General features: G+C 39.9%; 1 protein-coding gene across 1 annotated transcript in view; it reads left to right on the top strand.

The window, feature by feature from the left end:
• Window positions 1-16,080, top strand: part of ALS2 (alsin Rho guanine nucleotide exchange factor ALS2) — a 62,082-nt gene that overhangs the window by 29,008 nt on the left and 16,994 nt on the right. The window contains exons 12-23 of the mRNA XM_049773191.1: window positions 1,058-1,220; window positions 3,732-3,863; window positions 4,472-4,600; window positions 5,125-5,195; window positions 6,023-6,089; window positions 7,467-7,669; window positions 7,765-7,830; window positions 10,087-10,185; window positions 13,068-13,232; window positions 14,377-14,488; window positions 14,663-14,740; window positions 14,996-15,129. Of these exons, the coding sequence (XP_049629148.1) occupies window positions 1,058-1,220; window positions 3,732-3,863; window positions 4,472-4,600; window positions 5,125-5,195; window positions 6,023-6,089; window positions 7,467-7,669; window positions 7,765-7,830; window positions 10,087-10,185; window positions 13,068-13,232; window positions 14,377-14,488; window positions 14,663-14,740; window positions 14,996-15,129 (1,419 nt within the window). The remainder of the gene's footprint in view (window positions 1-1,057; window positions 1,221-3,731; window positions 3,864-4,471; window positions 4,601-5,124; window positions 5,196-6,022; window positions 6,090-7,466; window positions 7,670-7,764; window positions 7,831-10,086; window positions 10,186-13,067; window positions 13,233-14,376; window positions 14,489-14,662; window positions 14,741-14,995; window positions 15,130-16,080) is intronic.

The following is a 16,080-nucleotide window of genomic DNA, read 5'->3' on the forward strand; positions in this document are numbered from 1 at the left end:
TGATATACTGGCATTTGAAATCTTTATAATAATTTGATTTACTGGCTCTATATAGTAATAGTTTCTATACAATTTTATTGTTTGGGGTCCATACGTGGTAGAGCTTGGGGGCTATTCCTCCTCTGCTCAGGAATGATCCTTAGTGGTACTCAGGGACCATATGTTGTGGTGTCATGCATTCTAACCAGGGTCAGTAGAGTGCAAAACAAAATCTATAATCCTGACACTTTCTTTCTGGCACCCCTGTGCCTTTTAAATACTCTTCTTCTAATAAACTTTTTTGTTTTGATTTTGGGCCAGACTTTGTACTGTTCAGCAGCTTCACCCAGCTTATTGTTTGGGGTCTCTCTTGGCAGTGTGGAGGACCATGTGAGGTGGAAGGAATTCAGCATAGGCCTCCTGCATGCAGATTGTGCTCCATCCTATTTTACATTTATCTCCAGCCCTGATCAGTGAAGAAGAGATCACTTATCTTTTTTTTCTTTTTTTTTGGTTTTTGGGCCACACCCAGTAACGCTCAGGAGTTGCTCCTGGCTATGTGCTCAGAAGTTGCTCCTGGCTTGGGGGACCATATGGGACACCGGGGGATCGAACCTCGGTCCGTCCAAGGCTAGCGCAGGCAAGGCAGGCACCTTACCTTTAGCGCCACCGCCCGGCCCCTACTTATCTTTTAATAACCTGTGGCATTTCTGTTGAAAGAAAGAACGTTGTCTTTTTCTTCACTATTTCAGTTTGGCACGACTGACTAGTAGACTTAATCTTGCTGTTTATTGCAGTGACTTTGGTGTTGAAATTAATAGGTAATGATGTCAGCTGACTTATATTATGCTCTGTAGGATGCATGATTCATTTCTAGAACATCAGATGCAAGTCTTTAATGAATGCTTATTCATCAAGGAAGCAAGGAAATTCTTTTAAATTCATTTCATTTCATTAGATTATCTGCTAATTTCATAGCATCAAAATTGTGCATTCTAAAATTAATTGTCTACTCAATATCATGTATATTGCCAGTAATAAAATGATACACTAAAACTCATTTTTCCTCTATTTCCAGTGATTTCCTAAATAAAAACCAGGTGCTATTGCAAGGTTTATCAGAAGTGAACGACGATAATATCCAATTGATGGAAATACTAAATACTTTGTTTTTCTTGCCAATCAAACGTCTTCATAATTATGCAAAATTTTTGTTAAAGCTTGCTACTTGTTTTGAAGTGGTAAGTATCGATCCATATATATCTTCATTGGGCACATGAGAAGCCGAGAATCATAGTTGATAGTTTGAGTTATGTTAATTCAAGACATGGAACTCTGTTAATTTAATATATTTAGCATGTCAATTAGATTTCTTCAGGGAGATAAGAAGATCTGATTGTAGATACCTTATTTTCTTTGCTTTGAATTTAATTGCCTGTCTAGACCTTAAGAGTAATTGGTACAGGGCCGGTGAGGTGGCACTAGAGGTAAGGTGCTTGCCTTGCAAGCACTAGCCAAGGAAGGACCACGGTTCGATCCCCCCCGCATCCCATATGGTTCCCCCAAGCCAGGGGCAATTTCTGAGCACTTAGCCAGGAGTAACCTCTGATCATCAAACAGGTGTGACTCAAAAAACCAAACAAACAAAAAAAAAGAGTAATTGGTAATTGTATTCATGTTACAAAATTGTGTCTCAGGTTAAGACCTAATTCTCATTCACTCATTCAGAGTTTACAGAATGCATTTTAGGTACAAACTAGTTTAAAGTAGCTTTAACATAACACACTGTTATATCAGCAGAATTCCCAGCTGACCTAGAGTGACACAGGTGTTTGGGTCATCTTAGCATATGAGAGGTCATATTGGTTTTTTTGTTTGTTTGTTTGTTTTTTGGTTTTTGGGCTACACCCGGTGATGCTCAGGGGTTACTCCTGGCTATGCGCTCAGAAGTCGCTCCTGGCTTGGGGGACCATATGGGACACCGGGGGATCGAACCGCTGTCCATCCAAGGCTAGCGCAGGCAAGGCAGGCACCTTACCTCTAGCGCCACCGCCCGGCCCCGAGAAGTCATATTGTTATGAATCATCTCAAATCTAAACTGCTTTACTTTCTGAACTGTTAGGCGAGTCCTAGAAAATTAGCATTACTCTAAGACGCAGGTGTGCATTTCAACTGCCCTCAGGCATTATTCATTTTTGAATTTGTACAGTAATATGTAGTTAGATTTTGTTTCTACTCTGGAGGGCTCAAGAGAAATCCATAAGGACTCTTAAGTTCCCTTATAGTTTGTAATCTATCTCCTTACCTGAGTAGAATTCAGTTTCCAGATTGACGAAAGAACTAATGTAAACCTACATTAGAGCATGCTTTGGTTTTATGGGTCTTTAGTTTCTGTTGTAACCCAACTGATTTTAAATGTTTGGTTTGGTGAGCACATTCAGCAGTGCCAGGGAGGCAGATCTATTCCTGGCTTTGAGTTCCATAGTTGCTTCTACTGGAACTTACAGTGACCATGTACTCCAGGGATCAAATCTGGACCTCTTTCTTGCATAGCATATTGTCAGCCCATTGAATTCTCACTCCAACCTGGCCCCTTATATTTTTCTTAAAACACTTCTACCTCTTAAGTCCGGAGCATTCGCACAGTGGGTAGGGTGTTTGACTTATGTGTAGCCAACCCTTATTCTTGGATCCCTGGTATCCCATATGGTCCCATAAACTTTCCAGGAGTAATTTCTGAGCTCAGAGCCAGGAGTGACCTATGAGCGCTGCCAGATGAGGCCCCAAAAAACAAGAAAAACTAAACAACAAAACCACCCCTAAATTCATATTTAACATGAAAAGCTAGGAACCAGAGTGACAGTACATCAGATAGAGTATCTTGAACTAGATCTACTTGGATTGAACCCCCAGCATTCTAAATGGTCCCCTAAGCATCACCAAGGACAATTCCTGAGTACAGATCCAGAAGTAAACCCTAAGTATCACTAGTTATAGGCTCCCACATACAAAACATTTTTTAAATAAAAATAGATCTTCTATTACTCTGCCTACCTTGTACTTCTCACACCTCTAAAGACTTGGTTACTCTATCCTTTGTGCTTTATCAGTACACGGCCTTCATTAACTTTTATTACATTAGGGTCTGGAGAGAGAGGACAGTGGTTAAGGTGTTTGTCTTACATCCAGCCTACCCACATTCGCTACCTGGTGAATTATTGAACCATTTATGGTCCCATGAGCTTCCTGGCATGATCACTGAGCACAGAATTAGAGTATCGCCAGGTGTGACCAACAAGCAAACTTACTACATATATCAGTGATCATTCCCGTGAGTCAGTATGGAAGCATTTTCCAAACACATTTCTACCACTGCAGATTGTTATTTAGTAAGTCTAAGGTACAATTCAGATAGTGACCAATAGCAATAACCCACCTGATCAAATAGAGAGATCCTGAGGTCAAAATATTTGTGAACTCCCACCCTTTCCTGGGTTCTCTGCTATTTTAGCATTAATAACTATTAGTACTGGTTTCTTTTCCTTTGAGTGATGCTCCTATTTTTTACATAGAACTTTCTGAAACCAAAATTTGCCTAACTTCCTTTTAGTACCCTTATCTGTTTGTAGGCTGTTGTTGCCCCCCCCTCTTCAGCCCCTCCCTCCAATACAGCATTACCTAAACCACACTGAAGTTGAGGGCCTTGGCAATTGGCTTATATTCTCTTTTCCCCCTTAATTATTGGCCTCCAGACATCTCCAGAATACCAGAAACTTCAGGATTCCAGTTCCTGTTATGAGTCTCTTGCACTCCATCTTGGCAGGAAAAGGAAAGAGGCAGAATATACTCTGGGCTTCTGGAAGACCTTTCCTGGGAAAATGACGGTAAACATTAGCCATGCCACTGTGTTGCCCCAGCAAACAGAGGCATATCCATAGCCACTGTCTTGGCTTCCTCTCTCCTTGCTTGTGATGATAATGCCATTATAGTCCTGAGTTAAAATCAAGGATCCTCAAAGGACTCAGAAATGAATATGCTGGGGCCGGGCGGTGGCGCTAAAGGTAAGGTGCCTGCCTTACCTGCGCTAGCCTTGGACGGACTGCGGTTCGATCCCCCGGTGTCCCATATGGTCCCCCAAGCCAGGAGCAACTTCTGAGCACATAGCCAAGCCAGGAGTAACCCCTGAGCGTTACCGGGTGTGGCCCAAAATAAATAAATAAATAAATAAATAAATAAATAAATAAATAAATAAATAAAACTTTAAAAAAAATGAATATGCTAAGCACAAATTCTCTCTAGGAATCTTCTCTGATATTTTACCTCACTTTCTTTCGTTTCACCCTGTTTTCTTTTCATCTTTGATCCCTTTATTACATCAAATGAAGCTATGACCAGCACATTTCCTCCCTACCTATATCATTTGTATTTCTTTCATTTTTCCCTGCACTAGTTAATTTTGATCATTAAAGCCTTGTATCATTCTACCTTCTAGGATTCTTTGAGGAGGCCCGAGCGCCGCCTGCTTTGTGAGAGCAGTAACCGCGCCCTTTCCCTGCAGCATGCTGGGAGGTTTTCTGTGAATTGGTTCATCCTTTTTAATGATGCTCTTGTCCATGCACAGGTAGGTCAGGTTCCTTACTTTAAAAGAACCTAGAGGGTTGTATCTAAACTTAACTATACTATTTATATGTGTGTTTAAAAAAAAAAGAAAGAAAAATGTGATTTGTTCCAATTGTTGAATAAGGTTATCAAGTCTGCATTTGTGGCATTTCTAACTTGAAAATACTATCAGATACTTGAAGGAGTCCTTCATAGGTAGGTATTCTTGCCATGAGGCCCACCAGGGCTGGCTGTGGGCTAACTGTGTGACCTCTCCATGGAGTTGACTATTTGAAGGGGCCTGTGTAGCAGCGATCCCAGAGCCCACATGAATGTTCTTTATTTGTTTTGGGACCACTTCCTACTTGGGTTAACCCTGATTTTGCACACAGGAATTACTCCTGGTGAATTCTAGGGACTATGTTGGATATGGGGTCAAATGCAAGTCAGCCATGTGCAAGGCAAATACCCCCCCCCCCCTTGCTGTACTGTCTCTCTGGTCCTTCACATGAACTTTCTGAGATGTGTCTTCATGTTCTGTTTCAGTTCTCCACACACCATGTTTTCCCTTTAGCCACACTGTGGGCAGAGCCTCTTTCTGAAGAAACTGGGAATGTGTAAGTGTGCCTCATCCTCCACATCAGATATCTCCCTTTATTCCCAGAATGTTTCTTCCCACTCAGACAAGAGCTCAGCAGGACCCCATCCTGCATAATGAGGCTTGCACTCTCAGCACCAGCCTGAGATGACTTGGTGCTTGACCACTTTGGTCATGGTGTGAAATCCCAAAGGTGATAGCACTGCTCCATTGTATGTCTTTGTTGTTCAGCACAGAGCCACAGAACTGTCCTGTCCCACAGCAGGGAACCAAGCCCAGAGCATGATTGCATTTAAACTTAAATGACTGCTCCCGAAACAAATGCATTGCTTTTATAGTTAAGAAATTGAAACTGTGGGGCCCGGAGAGATAGCACAGCGGCGCTCGCCTTGCAAGCAGCCGATCCAGGACCAAAAAGTGGTTGGTTCGAATCCCGGTGTCCCATATGGTCTCCCGTGCCTGCCAGGAGCTATTTCTGAGCAGACAGCCAGGAGTAACCCCTGAGCACCGCCGGGTGTGGCCCAAAAACCAAAAAAAAACAAAAACAAAAACAAAAACAAAAAAAAAAAAAAAAGAAATTGAAACTGGGGCCCGGAGATATAGCACAGCGGCGTTTGCCTTGCAAGCAGCCAATCCAGGACCAAAGGTGGTTGGTTCGAATCCCGGTGTCCCATATGGTCCCCCGTGCCTGCCAGGAGCTATTTCTGAGCAGACAGCCAGAAGTAAACCCTGAGCACCGCTGGGTGTGGCCCAAAAACCAAAAAAAAAAAAAAAAAAAGAAAGAAAGAAAGAAATTGAAACTGTAATGCCCATGCCTACTAATGGTCATCTTTGGGAATATTTCAGAAATGGCTTAAAAATTACTACACCTGAGGAACAGTTCACTCTCATTTCATCGACCCCACAGGAAAAGGTTTGTTCATGAGGTATTTTCTTTCAATCTTTGACTAGTTAAGAAGAAATAGTGTTCTTGTTTGACTAATAAGCCATAATTATGTCTGAGAAGTCATAGAGTGCTGCAGGCGTCTTGCATCTCAGCCTCTCTAGTGGGGAGCAATCCTTCACGAGAGGAAAAATGGGTAACACAAGTGGCCGAATATGAAATATGAAATAACGAAACCACACAAAGTATGTGGGGTCAACACATCTTCTGGCAGAATGCGACAGTTTAATTTTTTGAGCAGGGGAATTTATAGGAGTAAAATTAGCCCGAGGTAAAGAATAATTATAATCACAAAGCACAGTACAACACTAACAATACCTAAGCTATGGGTGTGACTGTAAAATTCTAATTTACAAAGGAGAAGGTTACAACTCAAGGTAACTCTTTGCAAGCTCACTTTAAATGCAAAATTAAGATTAGGAGGGAGTAGAAAATATCAAGGAACTTGATCTTTACTAGACTGGACTCTATTGTTTTAGAGGTTAAGTAAAGGGAGGAGCCAAATCCCCAAAAATGAGTTTCCCTATTTCTAAAGGAGGATCAATAGTCAAGATCTGCATTCTGGTTACACCCTTGATACCAGAAAAATGCAGCTGCAAGGACATATTTGAATAAGAGAGAAAAAAGTATTGTCTTTGCTTTTAGGCCTGGCTATTATCCAGAAAAGGGGTTCTCAAATAAACTTTGATGCTGGAATTTCTGAGCCAAATTATTTAATAGAGGCCATAATTTTGCCTGATATTAACAAAGGAAAATAGCCAAATACTGACTAAAAATGTAATGCCAAGCATCTCTTTGGAAATTCCTCAACCATCTGCACAGGGGAAAAAGGTGCCCACAGCGAGCCTTTTGAGGAACCCCGTGGGGGTTAAATTAGTTCTACCCCCCAGAAAAATCTGAGGATACATCTGGTGGGCTGAGTCCCACCCCCCCCCCCAAAAAAAAAAAGCTTAGGTATGCCCCGGCAATATAACCAAGACCTGATTTTTGTTTTTGTTTTTTATTTGTTCATTGGTTTGGGGGCACACTCAAGTGCTCACAGACTACTCCCAACTCACAGCTCCAGGGTCCTTTCCACTAGTGCTCTGGGACCTTGCATATGGGAATTGAGCAAAGGCTTCCCACATACAGAGCTTTCACTCCAGCCCTTCACGCTCTCTCCCTGGTCCTAAAAGTAACTAAATTCTAAACATAATAGCAGTGAATTCCAAGTGCCAATCAGCATTGATCCATGAAGCATAAAAGCATCAGAACAGAGAATTGACTCATGCCAAGCATAACTAGTAGCCAAACAATGCTCAGTGAGTTAGGACTTGATGCTTACTGACCTTGTCTTTCTGCTCTTAGACTAAGTGGCTACGGGCTATATGCCAAGCTGTGGATCAGGCTTTGAGGGGGACGTCTGATTTCCCACCATATGGAAGTAGCAGCAGTATTCAGAGGCAGGAACCTCCCATTTCTCGCAGTGCCAAATATACTTTCTACAAGGATCCTCGCCTGAAGGATGCAACCTATGATGGACGCTGGCTTTCAGGGAAGCCTCACGGCAGGTAGAAGTATTTAAGACTCAGGCCTGGGACAGGGATGATAGTGTAATTCCTGAGGCATTATTGATGACCTTTTCTTCTTCATTTTCACTTCGCAGAGGGATTTTGAAGTGGCCAGATGGGAAGATGTACTCTGGCATGTTCCGGAATGGCCTGGAAGATGGGTGAGACTTCTGTGAAACATTTGGGCACATTCAACTTAAACCACAGATCAAGTTATCTTGTATTCAGTCTTTCCAAGAAAACTAGTATTTGGTTCTTTTAGCAATGTATACAGCATATTAGGGCTTATAATGCTATATTAAGATGAAGAGAACTAAGAATTTCAGGTGCAATCTTAAATTACCAAGAATGACTACATCAGTGATTAGAACCTTGATGGTGAACCTATGGCACGCATGCCAAAGGTGGCACGTTAAGGCCTTGCAGCGGGCACATGGGAAGGTCCTCAGTTAAGATAAGCAACTCAGCAGGAGGCAAGTGTGCTGGTGTCTGCTTTGCAGTTCACCTGGCAACAGGGCCGGACTGGCCATTGGGAGGACCGGGCATTGTGTGGCAGTTTGGGCACTCTGGCTCAAAAAGGTTAGCCATCACTGAGTTAGAACCTCAGATTACTCAGCTTTCCACATACATGATGGGAGTTTTCTATTTGTTTATAACTTATAAAGACTGAGAAGCTCTGTAGTCTGATGGTAAGACCATTGTGAGAGTGCTCTTATTTTTACACAAAGACAGAGAAATCTTCCTTTCAGTGGTTTTGAATCATCTCTTATTTCTGTGATATATCAAGAGTAATCTTCTAATTGCTGTTATCCTAATGATACTCATGATATTGTTTTGGGATAATTTTATAATATTTTAATTTTATTTTCGTGATAACTATTGGAGTGAAATATTTTTATTAATTTAAATAAGCAATTTAATATATATTATAAAATATTATATAATACAATATAAATTGCATATTATAATATTTATACACTATATATGATTACATTATATATTATGTTTACTATAATAAATATATTAAGCTTATATAATAAATATATTAAGCTCATATTCAGCTGTCTTGGAACATCTGTTGGATGCAGCCTGAGTGTTGGATTAACTGCTTTTCACTCTAGACCACTGAGAAATAGCCATGGTATCTCTTTAGCACACTTAGAGTGGCCCCCAAAAAACCAAAAACCACTTTATAATATAAATTGGGTGGTGAGTTGTGTATATAATTTTATCAATTTTTATCATGTCTTTTAACCTTATAATAGAATTTGGAATGAAAAGATTTTATCTGATTTATACTCCCCCACGCCCTTTTATTAAACAAATGAGGAGCTGGGTACCTGGATTTATTTAAAGTGATGTAGCTAATCAGTGGTAAGAAGTGGCCTAGGGAATAAAGAATTTCAAGTTTTTCATTGGTCTTGGATTGTAAGCACCTAATCTCTCTGGGGTTGATGGCTCACACCATTAATGCTTATCCAATAGTTTTAAGTCAGTCGTCTTTTTCAATTTTATTTTAAAATTTACTTAGTTGTTTAACCTCCAGCTTTATTAATTCTTTTTCATTTTGTTTACTAAATTAAAAATAATTCATACTGATTTTTAAATCATTTTTATATTGTTCCTGGCTCATTTTATAATATTTAAATGTTTACTGGATTAAATAACAAAATTATTGCTAAGTACACTGAGCTTTTCCAAAAATGTAGCCAATTTATAAAGAATGGATTTTCAGCCCCACTTTATTTCAGATCCTCGAGTTTAGTAAATCTAAAAAAAATTATTGTTTATTTTGAATTAATTTTTTATTGAGGTATTACACTTTACAATACTGTTTACATCCTTGTTCATAGTCATTGAGCCACTGTACCATCCCCTCCACCATTAACTCATCCCCTTTCTCTCTCCCAGCCTCCTTTCTGAACTTTCTATTCAGACCCCTTTTCACTCAAGAAATATTTGCATGACTTCAGGTATATAAAATAGAATACAAGGCTAGGGATGTAGTACAGTTCCTGCTGACACGGGTTTGATCCTGGCACTACCTTTGGTTCTCTGAGCCGCCAGCCTAGAGTGATCCTTGAGCACAGAGCCAGGAGTAATTCCTGAGCATTGCTGTGTGGCCCCAAAACAAAACAAAACGAAAAAAATAACTAGAAATACAAACCAAGGAAAATGATGACCAATCATTAATTTATTTTGAAACAATTTTTATTATCTCCACATTCAGTATGGGCTCACAGTTTATGCAGTTAGTTTCAGATACGAGGTAACACTTAAATCAAGATCTCATTTATCTTTCCTTCTATAGATAAATAATTTTTCTGTCTTCCTTGTTAAAATGGCTTTAGTGATAAATATCTAATAAATAACTATTCAGAAATGCACATTTTGATGTTTTTTATTCTCTTTGGCAGGTATGGAGAGTACAGAATCCCAAACAAAGTAATGAACAAAGAAGACCATTATGTGGGCCATTGGAAAGAAGGAAAAATGTGTGGCCAGGGAATCTATAGGTAATTAGCATTGAAATATTGTTAGACTGGCTTTTTTTTTTTTTTTTTTTCTTTTGGTTTTTCGGACCACACCTGTTTGATGCTCAGGGGTTACTCCTGGCTAAGCACTCAGAAATTGCCCCTGACTTGGGGGGAACCATATGGGACGCCGGGGGATCGAACCATGGTCCTTCCTTGGTAGCGCTTGCAAGGCAGACACCCTTAACACTAGCCGCCACCTCGCTGGCCCCTGGACTGGCATTTTTTAATTAAAAAATACAAAGGTGGGCCCGGAGAGATAGCACAGCGGCGTTTGCCTTGCAAAGCAGCCAATCCAGGACCAAAGGTGGTTGGTTCGAATCCCGGTGTCCCATATGGTCCCCCGTGCCTGCCAGGAGCTATTTCTGAGCAGACAGCCAGGAGTAACCCCTGAGCACCGCCGGGTGTGGCCCAAAAACCAAAAAAAAAAAAAAAAAAAATACAAAGGTGCTGGAGCAATAGGAAAGTAGGTAAGGTGCTTGCCTTGCACGCAGCTGGCACAGGTTCATTCCCTCAGAATCCCAGATTTTTCCCCAAACACCACCAGGAATAATTGAGTGTAGAACCAGGAGTAGCTAGATATTTGGAGCAAATCTCATCCACACTAAATTTATATAAATAGATGATAGATAGATAGATAGATAGATAGATAGATAGATAGATAGATAGATAGATAGATAGATAGATAGATAGATAGATGATAGATAGAGAGATAGATAGGTTGATTGATTTTAAAGATGAACCCAGCCAAAGATGTGGCCACTGCAGTGGGGCAATACATGTCTTGCATAAGTGAAGCCTGGCTACCATTTTCAGCATGTACACATAAATAACTATCCCTTATTTATTACAAGATAGAGATATCAATTACTATTTGTTTCTTAATTTACAAAACTTATTACTGTAATTTCCTTGATATTTTCTAAGGTCTTGTTGATGACTTTAAGATATTTTGGGGTACCGGAGAAGATAGCATGGAGGTAAGGTGTTGCCTTGCATGCAGAAGGACAGTGGTTTGAATCCCAGCATCCCATATGGTCCCCTGAGCCTGCCAGGAGCGATTTCTGAGTCTAGAGCCAGGAGTAACCCCTGAGCGCTGCTGGGTGTGACCCAAAAAACAAAAAACAAAAACAAAAAAAAAGATATTTTGGGTGGAGGGTGAGCTGTATCCAACATTTCTTAGGGCTTCTTCTGAGCTCTACTTCGACTCTACTCAGCAATCGCTCCTGGCAGGATTCTGAGGACATGTGGGGTTGTAGGGAGCAAACACCCTACCTGCTGGCTCTTGTTTTGTAATTAGTATATGACTCTTCAGATGGACGAAACCTGGACTAGAGAGGCAGCTGACAAAGCTGAATACATGCTTTGCACAAGGAAGGCCCAAGTATGATCGTGGTACCACGTGGTCCTGTGAGCATTGTCAAGATCATTCCCCAACCACAGAGCCAGGAGGAACCCCACAAACACTGCTGGTTTGGTTCCCAAACAAACAAAGCAAACAGAAACAGGGACAAAACCTTGATTCTTTTATTTATTTTGTGGGAGAGGGGGTTGGGTCACACCTGGCAGCGCTTAGGAGTTACTCCTGGCTCTGCACTTAGAAATCGCTCCTGGAAAGCACTGACACCATATGGGATGCCAGGATTCAAACCACCATCCATCCTAGATCCGCTGCTTGCAAGGCAGACATTCTACTGCTGTGCTATCTCTCTGGCTCCAGTATTTATTATTTTTAAATAATATCTTTATTTAAGCACCATGATTACAGGCATGTTTGTAATTGGGTTTCAGTCATAAAAAATACACCCCCTTCACCAGTGCAACATTCCCATCCCATCTCCTTCTCCTCACCTTCTGTATTCAAGATGGGCATTCTGCTTCTCTCATTCATAACATTGTTATGATAGTTATTTCTCTAACTATACTCACCACTCTTTGTGATTAGCTGCCTGTCCCTTCACAGCCCTCTTCTCTAGTGTCGCTGAGTTATATTACAATAATGTCTTTCTATTTTTCTTAAAATCCATAGATGAGTGAGATTATTCTGTGTCTCTCTCTCCCTCTGACTTATTTCACTCAGCATAATAGTTCCCATGTCCATCCATGTATAGGAAAATTTTCTTACAGCTGCACTTATTCCATTGTGTATATGTACCATTCATCTGTTGGCATCTGGGTTGTTTCCAGAGTCTGGCTATTGTAAATAGCGCTGCAATGAATATAGGTGTGCAGAAGGCATTTTTTTAATTGCGTTTTTGTGTTTCTAGGGTATATTCCTAGGAGTGGTATAGCTGGATTATGTAGGAGCGCAATTTCCAGTTTTTTGAGGAATTTCCATATTTTTCATAAAGGCTGGACAGCATTCTCACCAGCAGTGAATGAGAGTCCCTTTCTTTCCACATCCCCACCAGCATTGATAGTTCTTGTTCTTTGTGATGTGTATCAGTCTCTGTGGTGTGAGATGATACCTCATTGTTGTTTTGATAGACATCTCCCTGATGATTAGTGATGTGGAGCATTTTTTCATGTGCCTTTTGGCCATGTGAATTTCTTCTTTGAGAAAGTGTCTGTTCATTTCTTTGCCCATTTTTTTAATGGGGTTAGATGTTTTTTCTTGTTAAGTTCTCTCAGTACCTATGATCTTTTTAGAGATCACTCATTTCATTTTCCAGTATTAACCCAGTATTATACATGATACCTTTAATTAGTCTCATTTATTAAAAAATGAAGGTTTTTATTAGTGTGAAATAATCATATTATAATTACTAGTGAGATATGGGCATACTTTAATTTCCTAAAGTGTATAAAATATGAGCATCAGTGTTCAGAGTGCTGTGATCTTTATCCACTATTTCTGACCACAGTTATGCATCTGGTGAAGTGTTTGAAGGCTGTTTTCAAGATAACATGCGTCATGGTCATGGTCTTCTGCGAAGTGGAAAATTGACTTCCTCTTCTCCCAGTATGTTCATTGGCCAGTGGGTGATGGATAAGAAAGCAGGATATGGTGTCTTCGATGATATCACTAGGTATAGTATTCATTCCTCTTCTAATCTCAAAGTTTATGTCAAAGATTAAGTTTCCTATACTTCAGCAAAAGTGATCATTTTATGAAGGCCAAGCGTATCATCAGTATTGAGGAAAACTTTAATAAGAAAGAAGAGTTATCAGGCTTCACTTTATACAGTTAAAAGTAATGGTTTTTTAATTTTCTTTTTTTCTTTTTTAATTACCTTATTTAAATATCATGGCTATAAGGTTATTCATAATACATTTGCTTTTTTTTTCTTCACAGTCAACAAGTTGTTGATAATTGAGTTTCGGTCATATAACACCCTTCACCAGCGCACATTTCCTGTCACCAATGTCCCCAGCTTTCTTCCTGCCCTCCCCTGCCTGCCACTGAGACAGACATTCTCTGTGTCTCTCTCTTTCTCTCCCCCTCTGTCCCTCCATTGCTTCCTCCTTCCATCTGTGTCTCTGTCTTTTTTTGTCTCTCCACTTCCCTCTTCCTCCCTCTCCCTTTTTCTTTGCCTCTCCCCCTCTCTTCCTCTCCCATCTCCCATTCCCTCTTCCTCTTTTACTTTTTCCTTTTAGACACTGGTTTGCAATATTGCTGCTGAAGGGGTATCATGCATATCACTTTATCTCCTTTCAGCACCTAGTTTATGTCCAGTGTGATTGTTTCCAACTATCATTGTCACAGTGTTCCCTTCTCTGCCCTATCTGCACTTCCCCCTTCTTTGTTGTGTCTACCATGAACTGGCCCCCATTTCTGTTGTTTGTATAGTAATACCCTATTATCTATCCTTCAGTTAAAAATATTTTTTCTCCCAGCCTCCTTTCTCTCTCCCAGTTAAAAATATATTTAAATAAATGTCTTTATTTAAACACCATAGGTGACAAAGTTGCTTCTAATACAGATATTTCTGGCAGTCAGTGTTCTAACACCAATCTCACCAACAGTGTTACATTCCCTCCACCCTTGTCCACAGTTAACCTCTCTCCTCAAACCTGCTTCTAAGTAGATCCAAATAATTACTGAATATTGCTTGTTACAACTAAAAGGTAATAGAATTGTCAAAGAAAACTTTATTTTTCCTATTTGGAAATTTTTTTCCCTCGTTTCATTCTTTCGTCATTGATTTTCCTTTTCCTTCTGTTTCTCTACAGGGGAGAGAAATATATGGGAATGTGGCAAGATGATGTATGTCAAGGGAATGGGGTTGTAGTGACCCAATTTGGATTATATTATGAAGGAAACTTTCACCTTAACAAAATGATGGTGAGTGGAATATTGCATATCATTTTACTGACTTGTTAGAACCCTTGAGTCCTTCACTATTTAAATAATCTCTTAATAATGTTCTACTTAGTACTGCTTCAAGTTTGGGAATAATAGGTGCATATACTTTCATTTACTCTGATTTTATATGTGTGACTTCTCTTTCTTGCCCAGGGAAATGGAGTATTGCTTTCTGAAGATGATACTATCTATGAGGGAGAATTTTCAGATGATTGGACTCTAAGTGGAAAGGTTGGGAACTGACTTCTCTTTCATATACACTCTTTTACCAGTCTTTTCTTTACTTTAAAAAAAGTAGACTTGGGTTGTGAGGTCCTTGGCTCAATTCCCTGAACTAAGTCCAAAAAATAAAACAAAGAAAAGGGTTAAAATAAGTAAAGTAAGTTTATAAAGAAAAATATTAACCATTCGGTGCTTTTCTTTCTTTCTCTGTGTTTTAAAAATACTTTCTCAAATTTCACATTTTGTCCAATTATATATACCTAGGGAACACTGACTATGCCGAATGGAGATTACATTGAAGGTTACTTTAGCGGAGAGTGGGGATCTGGAATAAAAATCACTGGGAGCTACTTCAAGCCTAGCCTGTATGAGAGTGATAAAGACCGGCCCAAAGTTTTGTGAGTAACTAGTAGGAGTTCTGTTCTAAATACTGAATTTTTTTGTTCCAAATTTACTTTTTTTGCTTGTGTGGTTTTGGATTATATCCACTGTCCCGAGAGTCTATCCCAGGCTAGCTGTTGCATTTGCTTCTGCTGTTGGACCATATTGGGCATCTCTCAGAGGACCTAGCAGCTCTGGGGAACTCCATGTGGGCACTAGCTGAGCTCGCACTCTGGCCCTTCACACTGCCGCCAGCCCCCCTACCTCCGCTTTGTTTCCATAGTGTGGCAGCATCTCAGATTCTTTGTTCTGGGGAAGTGTGGTCTAGTTTTTTGTTCCATGTTACTCTTAGTAGATAATTCTTCAACCTCAGTATGTAGTGCATTTTATAGTTCTTATTACAAGATGTACAACACCAAATAATCTTTATTTTATAATTAGCCATTTTTGTGAAATCGGGTCTGAAATGCAGATAGCAGAAGAATTATTTTTTTAAAGCCTTTGAGTTAGACCCAGCAGTGCTCGGGGGTTACTCCTGGCTCTGCACCTGGAGTTATTCTTGACAGAGCACAGAGGACCATATTAAGTGCTTGTAATTGAACCTGAGCAGCCACATGGAAGGCAAGTGCCCTACTCTCTAGACCAGCCCCAGCAAAGGAATAATTTTTGATGTTTTATAATTAACAATTTACATACTTGAGTATCTAATAAACAGGAACTCTAAAAATCTTCACTTTAAAATTTTCATTTTAAAAATAGAACCAATTAATCTAGGAATTTTTTTCACTGGAAGCCTTATTTGTAATTACATATCAGAAAATTTCTTTTCAGATTTTTTCTTTTTTGCACAAAAGAAGTGATTGATAAATTTTGGAGGTATTTTCTTTTTTTGGAGGGGTGGGGGCATACCTGATGGTACTTAGGCATTACTCCTGGCCCTGAACTCAGGAATCATTCATGGAAGTGCC

This window comes from Suncus etruscus, chromosome 5, assembly GCF_024139225.1.
Source record: "Suncus etruscus isolate mSunEtr1 chromosome 5, mSunEtr1.pri.cur, whole genome shotgun sequence".
Classification (NCBI taxonomy): domain Eukaryota; kingdom Metazoa; phylum Chordata; class Mammalia; order Eulipotyphla; family Soricidae; genus Suncus; species Suncus etruscus.